The 8,740-nt window shown below is 38.4% G+C and overlaps 1 protein-coding gene across 1 annotated transcript in view; it reads right to left on the reverse strand.

Annotated features, from left to right (window-relative positions):
• LOC145505076 (potassium channel subfamily T member 2-like) overlaps positions 1-8,389 on the reverse strand; it is a 40,175-nt gene extending 31,786 nt beyond the window's left edge. The window contains exon 1 of the mRNA XM_081486784.1: positions 8,010-8,389. Within this exon, the coding sequence (XP_081342910.1) occupies positions 8,010-8,096 (87 nt within the window). The 5' untranslated portion in view covers positions 8,097-8,389. The remainder of the gene's footprint in view (positions 1-8,009) is intronic.
• Between the last annotated feature and the right edge of the window lie 351 nt (positions 8,390-8,740).

Here is an 8,740-nt window from a genome sequence, read left to right on the forward strand (position 1 = left end):
ATCAGGCAGATAATGAGTTTTCTTCATGTTTAGGAATTAGAACAGCGAGCATAGAAAACACAAACGTGCCCTCCATCAAGCTCAAAGTAATGACTGAAGCTACAAGATTCAACCACTGTTTCAAGGTCATGTGCAGAAGAAGAGGGAAGACTATACACATAGCTTTGGTAAAGGTCTGGTTATGGTTCAAGTGTCAGTTCCCATATTGATTCTCATACAAAGTACTTTGAAATCTCAAAGCAGGTGGTGGAAAAGAGAGAAGTGGTCAGAAATTGGCAGAGGCTCCTTCAGTGAACTCTAATGATTAAAAAAAAAAAAAAAAGGCTCTTGTATCAGTATGTGATTAAACTCAAATACAGGTCTGCTAATTCCTAAGTTTTTATTTTAGCAAGTTAAAGTGCCTAAGTCTCTGCTCATTTACAAATGGGAATAACATCATCTGCCATATTAGCTTACAGTGTGGATTAAATAAGAAAGTGTTCAGCACTGGGCAGAGATCAAGATTAACACTCTTGGGGAGACAATCTGCAGTGAAACTTCAGTTCAGTTCAGTTATTCAGTCATGTCCAGCCCTTTGCAACCCCATGGACTGCAGCACACCAGGCTTTCCTGTCCATCACCAACTCCCAGAGTGTACCGAAACTCATGTCCATTGAGTCGGTGATGCCATCCAACCATCTCATCCTCTGTCATCCCCTTCTTCTCCTGCCTTCAATTTTTCCCAGCATCAAGGTCTTTTCAAATGAATCAGGTCTTCGCATCAGGTGGCCAAAGTATTGGAGTTTCAGCTTCAACATCAGCCTTTCCAGTGAATATTCAGGACTGATTTCCTTTAGGATAGACTGGTTGGATCTCCTTGCAGTCCAAGGAACTCTCAAGAGTCTTCTCCAACACCACAGTTCAAAAGCATCAATTCTTCGGCGCTCAGCTTTCTTTATGGTCCAACTCTAACATCCATACATGACTACTGGAAAAACCATAGCTTTGATTAGATGGACCTTTTTTTGGCAAAGTAATGTCTCTGCTTTTTAATATTCTGTCTAGATTGGTCATAGCTTTTCTTCCATGGAACAAGTGTCTTTTATTTTTTATTTATTTATTTTAGTTGGAGGCTAGTTACTTTACAATATTGTAGTGGTTTTTGCCATATGAATCAGCCATGGGTTTACATGTGTTCCCCAACCTGAACCCCTCCCACCTCCCTCCCCATCCCATCCCTCTGGGTCATCCCATTGCACCAGCCCTGAGCACTTGTCTCATGCATCGAACCTGGACTGGCAAGTGTCTTTTAATTTCATGGCCGCAGTCACCATCTGCAGGGATTTTGGAGCCCCTAAAAATAAAGTCTGACACCGTTTCCACTATTTCCCTATCTATTTCCCATGAAGTGATAGAACCAGATGCCATGATCTTAGTTTTCTGAATGTTGAGCTTTTAGCCAACTTTTTCACTCTCCTCTTTCACTTTCATCAAGAGGCTCTTTAGTTCTTCTTCACTTTCTGCCATAAGGGTGGTGTCATCTGCATATCTGAGGTTATTGATATTTCTCCCGGCAATCTTGATTCCAGCTTGTGTTTCTTCCAGCCCAGCATTTCTCATGATGTACTCTGCATATAAGTTAAATAAGCAGGGTGAAAATATACAGCCTTGACTTACTCCTTTTCCTATTTGGAACCAGTCTGTTGTTCCATGTCCAGTTCTAACCGTTGCTTCCTGACCTGCATACAGATTTCTCAAGAGACAGGTCAGATGGTCTGGTATTCCCATCTCTTTTAGAATTTTCCACAGTTTGTTGTGATCCACACAGTCAAAGGCTTTGGCATAGTCAATAAAGCAGAAATAGATGTTTTTCTGGAACTCTCTTGCTTTTTCAATGATCCAGCAGATGTTGGCAATTTGATCTCTGGTTCCTCTGCCTTTTCTAAAACCAGCTTGAACATCTGGAAGTTCACAGTTCACATATTGCTGAAGCCTGGCTTGGAGAATTTTGAGCATTACTTTACTAGTGTTTGAGATGAGTGCAATTGTGCAGTAGTTTGAGCATTCTTTGGCATTGTCTTTCTTTGGGATTGGAATGAAAACTGACCTTTTCCAGTCCTGTGGCCACTGCTGAGTTTTCCAGATTTGCTGGCATATCGAGTGCAGCACTTTCACAGCATCATCTTTGAGGATTTGAAATAGTTCAACTGGAATTCCATCACCTCCACTAGCTTTGTTTGTAGTGATGTTTTCTAAGGCCCACTTGACTTCACATTCCAGGGTGTCTGACTCTAGGTGAGTGATCACACCATCGTGATTATCTTGGTTGTGAAGATCTTTTCTGTACAGTTCTGTGTATTCTTGCCACCTCTTCTCAATATCTTTTGCTTCTGTTAGGTCCATACCATTTCCATCAATTGTATTAGGAAAGTATAAATAAACTTGAAAAGAGAGCATATAAAACCTTTTCAGCGTAATTGTTTTCTTTTAAAATCTGAATTGGTTTGTAAGGTAAGTTTGGGAGTTGAGAACTAATTTGTTGGTGTATTGATGCTTCAATTTCTTTGTGGGTTTTTTTAATATTGGAATTTGCATATACCTTTTGTGTTGTGGTGTGGTCATACTTTAAAAAAATGGGAAGTATTCCATCTATAAATGGGAATTGATTCATCTGTCTTGAAGTAGAGACCTTTTGGGTGTATACTGGATAAATGAGTAAAATATAATTGTGAGCATAGTCATAGGCTCACAATTATATTTTACTATGCTATTGTAATGGGCTGCGGACCCAATATGTGTTAGGGTCAGAAGAGCAATGGCCTCTGAATGGTTCACTCAACTATTATGCAATCTCACATTTAGAAGTGTTTTGTTAAAAGCAGGGAAAAGAGGTGAGATGCCATATGTAGAAGCATTTATCTTATTGTGTCAGGAGAAAAAGGAGTCAGGACTACCAGCTAGTCGTGTGGAGGGCTGAGATAAAACCCAACAGGGTACCCAGACAAAAGAGCTGAAACCAAATTCAGGAGATAAAACAAAAACCCACTGAGGATCCATCCGAGTTTCTAGAAAGAATTTATCAAGTTTATAGGTGCTACACAGATACAGATCCTGAGGGCCCTGAGAATGTAGGAATGATAAATATGATCTTCTTCAGGCAAAGTGCCCCAGAGATTAAAACACATAGAAATGAATCCTTCTCAATTAGTAGATGTTGCTTTTAAAGTATTCAGCAGCAGGGAACAACGACAGAAGCAAGGAGTTATGAAACACATCTGGAGTGGGTTGCCCTTTCCATCTCCCGTGGATCTTCCCGACCTAGGCACTGAACCCTCAGCAGTCAACTGAGAGGCTGAGCACGCATGAAATGTGTAGAATAGCTCAGAGAGTGAACATCTTATCGCATCTTAAAGGTCATTTTAAAGGTTATCATATCATTGTTGTTGTTGTTTAGTGGGTAAACTCTAGTCTAGTGGCTAAAACGTGCCCGACTCTTTTGCAACCTGATGAACTGTAGTCCGCCAGGCTCCTCTATCCATGGGATACTGGCAAGAATACTGGAGTGGGTTGCCACTTCCTTCTCCAGGGGCTTCCCGACCCAGGGATTGAACCAACGTTTCCAGCACTGGCAGGCAGATTCGCTAGCACTGAGCCACCAGGGAAGCACTATCATATCATTAAGCCTCCATTAAAAAAAAGAAATAAAAATGTATCTTTTCAGTGTCCTAAATATGCGTGTATAGTTAAGCTGTCCTTAAAAAATATAGGAAATGATTATTTTCTAGAATATCCTGATATGTTTAAATTTTAAGCATGCCATTGGACATGATGAAAGCACTTCTAGATTTTTAATAACAAAATACTATAAGTTGAATAAAATAGAGAATATTTTTAGAAAATTTGTAATGACTAAAATTTACAATGAAATATCAACTAGTGTTTTTGGTTTTTGTTTAAAGCCCTATGGATATTTTTTTTCTCTTAATAGATATATTTAGAAATTATCTGCATACTTGAATCAAAGAATATGAAAAGTTGCTGTTCTGTTTCTGGAAGTGTTAAAAAAAAGGATCTTAAAATGCTTGTATAAAATAAAATCCTTGTGAACTTAGCTATGATGAAATAATGTAAAACTTTGGTATTCAGAAAGAAACTGAATGGTTCTTAGAGGCTGTAAAATTTTCCTTACATGTAGGCAATAGTTACCAGATGTTGAAAATGTCCTTGGTTTGTCAGTTTATTGACATTATTTGGTATCTTATTTTTTTAAAAAATGTGTATTAGAAAGAAAGGTGTCTTTTTCTTAACCTAGTAATTCTTTCTTAACTTTTATTTATAGTCTAATTACATGCTTAAAGGAATATGCAAAATATATTCAAATGTCACATGAAACATTGGAGGACACTGGTGTCAAAGAATGCCTAATATCATCTCATGGATTATTTTGAAAAATTATTTTTTCTTATGATATGATGCATAGGCACATTTAGATCATTAAATACACATTTAACGTATGCGATAAAATATTGAGTTACTTCCAGGGCCAATTTTAAGTTGACAGCTCCATGAGAAACACTAGTTGTATCATTTGTTTGATGAAATCAAAACAAAATAGAAATTAAATGCTTTAGAGAACAACAAGAAATACCATGTATATGGGAAAGAAACATGTCCAACATGCTGATACTGAACACCCTCCCAGCAACAAAAGGCAGTCAGAGCGTGAAGGCCAAGTTAGAACCTTGTTCTTTTTCTTTCCATTCAGAAATTTAAGAAAAAAAAATTTGTAAGCATTCTTCTATCTTATGATTTTCTGCTTAGTTCAATTCTCCTATCAAATGTGAAGAAAGTCATTTATATCATGTGGTTCTTAGCTATGATTGTGTCATGACTTCACCTTTAATTCAATTGCTAATGTCCCTTTACTTTTCATCACCGTGCATGTGTGCTCAGTCCTGTCTGACTCTTCTGCAACCCCCATAGGCTGGAGTCTACTGGGTTCCTCTGTCCATGGGATTTCCCAAGCAAAAATACTGGAGTGGCTTGCCATTTCCTTCTCCAGGGGATCTTCCCAACCCAGGAATCGAACCCACGTCTCCTGCATTGGCAAGATTCTTTTCCATTGAGCCACCCAGGAGGCCCCTTTCATAATCAAGTTTTCTTAATTAAAATGCCCAACAGTTAAGAAAGCTGAATCCTTTCATATATTAAAATTTTATTTATACTTTGTTACATATTTCTTAACAGGACTTGAAGTGATGTTAATAAAAACAACAAGCACAATAGCATCATCCCATCAAATTTGCAAAAAATCCTAAAGACACACAATGTACTATAATGTCTAGAATACCAGCTTTTAAATATTCTCATATATGAGCACACAAAACATGGGAAAATAGGAGAGATCACAACCAGTGGATTCTAGCTTTCAGTCATTTGAGTTTTAGTGTGTCCTATCAAATTGTAACAGCCATAGAAAACTTCAACTAAACTTATATAAATGACCCCCCAAAAGTGTGTGTATAAGCCAGAAAGAGGAAAACAGATATCACATATTAAGGCATATATGTGGAATCTTGAAAAATGGTATAGGTGAACTTATTTTCAGGGAAGGAATAGAGATATAGACATACAGAACAAACATATGGACACCTAGGGGTAAAGGAGGGTAGAATGAAATGGGAGATTGGGATTAGCATATATATATATATATATATACTATTGATACTATTATAAAAGAGAAAATTAATGACAATCTACTGTTTAGCACAAGAGAAATAAAAAGAAGGTACAATCTGTATATGCCTTATAAACAGATCATATCTTCTTTGTGAAAGAATACAGATAAGAACTATACAAAAAAGGTCTTCACTATCCAGATAACCATGATGGTCTGATCATTCACCTAGAGCCAGACAGCCTAGAGTCTGAAGTCAAAGGGCCTTAGGAAGAATCACTACAAATAAAGCTAGTGGAAGTGGTGGAATTCCAGCTGAGCTATTTCAAATCCTAAAATATGATGCTGTTAAAGTGCTGCACACTCAATATGTCAGCAAATTTGGAAAACTCAGCAGTGGCCACAGGACTGGAAAAGATCAGTTTTCATTCCAATCCCAAAGAAAGGCAATAACAAAGAATGTTCAAACTACCACACAATTACACTCATCTCACACGCTAGCAAAGTAATGCTCAAAATTCTTCAAGCCAGGTTTCAACAGTATGTGAACCATGAACTTCCAGATGTTCAAGCTGGTTTTAGATAAGGCAGAGGAACCAGAGGTTAAATTGCCAACATTCACTGGATCATAGAAAAAGCAAGGGAATTACATAAAAAACATCTACTTCTGCTTTATTGACTACACTAAAGCCTTTGGCTGTGTGGATCACAATAAACTGTGCAAAATTCTTCGAGAGATGGGACTACCATACCACCTTACTTGCCTCCTGCAAAACATGTATGCATGTCAAGAAGCAACAGTTAAAACCAGACATGGAACAACAGACTAGTTCCAAATTGGGAAAGGAGTACGTCAAGTCTGCATATTGTCACCCTGCTTATTTAACTTATATGCAGAGTACATAATGTGAAATGCCAGGCTAGATGAACAATAAGCTAGAATCAGGATTGATGGGAGAAATATCAATAACCTCAGTTACGCAGATGACACCACCCTTATGGCAGGAATTTGAAGATGAACTGAAGAGATTCTTGATCAAAGCGAAAGAGAAGCGTGAAAAAGTTGGCTTAAAACTCAGCATTCAAAAAGTGAAGATCTTTGTATCCAGTCCCATCACTTCATGGCAAATAGATGGTGAAACAATGGAAACAGTGAGAGACTTTATTTATTTATTTTTTCATTTGGCTCCAAAATCACTACAGATGGTGACTGTATACATAAAATTAAAAAACACTTGCTCATTGGAAGAAAAGCTATGACCAACCTAGACAGCACATTAAAATACAGAGACATTACTTTGCTGACAAAGGTCCATCTAGTCAAAGCTATGGTTTTGCCAGAAGTCATGTATGCATGTGAGAGTTGTACCATAAAGCAAGCTGAGGACCAAAGAATTGATGCTTTTGAACTGTGGGTGTTGGAGAAGACTCTTGAGAGTCCCTTGGACTGCAAAGGGATCAAATCAGTCCATCCTAAAGGAAATCAACCCTGATTATTAATTGGAAGGCTGATCCTGAAGCTGAAGCTCCAATATTTTGGCCACCTGATGTGAAGAACTCTCTCACTGGAAAAGACTCTGATGCTGGGAAAGATTGAAGGCAGGAGGAGAAGGGGACAACAGAGGATGAGATGGTTGGATGGCATCACCAACTTGATGGAAATGAGTTTGAGCAACATTTGGGAGTTGGTAATGGACAGGGAAGTCTGGCGTGCTGCAGTCTGTGGGGTTGCAAAGAGTCAGACACAACTGAGCAACTGAACCGAACCGAACTGAACTGAACCTTAAAAATGCATTCCAATATACAGTAGCTGCAAAATATACTGTTTGATTTCACTCACATGAGGTACCTAGAATAGTCAAATTCATAGTCAGAAAGAACATTGGTAGATGCCAGGAGTCAAGGGGTGGGAGGACGAGGGGTATGGGGAGTCAGTGTTTAAAGGAGACAGAGTTTCAGTTTAGGAAGGTGAAAAATTCCAGAGATGGATGATGGTGAGTGCTGCAAAACAACGTGAATGTACTTAGTGTCATCACTGAGCTGTACAGTTAAATATGCTTAAAGTAGTATATTTTATATTATATGACTTTTACCACAGTTAAAAAAAAATTAGCATGTGTTTGTGTGTATAATGGTGTATGAGGGCTTCTTTTGAAATAAATCTGTTGCTATTATTGCCCACTAATAAATGCTTAAGAGCAAATATTTGTGTAAGATTGGAACAAATTTCTTAAGAATGAAACTTCACCTTGTCTCAAGTGTTAACCTCAAGAATGCTCATTTCTCTTTTTGCCAGCTTACCCTATACGGGAAAGACAGACACAGCAAAGCAAATAAAAACATGAATCCTCACTCTCTGATGCATTGGAAGGGGACTCCAATCTTCTAATGCAGAAAATTTGGGAGATCTCAGGGGAAGAGATGGCTCCAGTTCCATCATTTTAGGAATGGGTGGGAAGGCATACTGTTGACAGAGAGGGTCTTGGAGATAAACGGGGCCACTGCTGCTGCTTGTTATCTAGGGTGCTAGGACAACTGGACTCCTGGGCTTTCCCTGGACAGACAGGTAAGCCTGGGCTCAGCATCAGCCCTGTCAGGGAGAAAGAGGAGTTACTCCACCACATCTATCATGTCTCCTAGTTGAGAAGACTGTCCAGAGTATAGGACATCCTGACTTGAAATGTAGGGAGAAGGAAGGATATGCAAGTGGTGCCCCCTTGGTATCTGTGTCCTGGTATCAGTGATTTGCATTACATCACAATGCAGTCACTGACTTATTAGCCTTGGTGTCAACAATGCTTATTTGAACCATCTAGATAGGCAGTTTGGACATGCTCCGAATAAACTGTCTTACTACAGAAATAGGTAGGATTTCCTATGAATCTGGTACCACACGTGGTTCTTAAGTTGTGCCAAATGCCTGACACACAGACAGTCAATAAAGTTTTATTGAACAAAGGAATAAATCTTTTCTACTTACAATACTTGTCTACATCTAAAGAAAATTTGTTGCATAAAGTTGATAGCATTTATATGAAGAGGTAAATACCCTTGGTCTTACCTATCTCTGCCATTTGGTTTGCT

The sequence above is a fragment of the Giraffa tippelskirchi genome, chromosome 5 (assembly GCF_054371585.1).
Source record: "Giraffa tippelskirchi isolate mGirTip1 chromosome 5, T2T-mGirTip1v1.2.pri, whole genome shotgun sequence".
In the NCBI taxonomy this organism is placed as follows: Eukaryota; Metazoa; Chordata; class Mammalia; order Artiodactyla; family Giraffidae; genus Giraffa; species Giraffa tippelskirchi.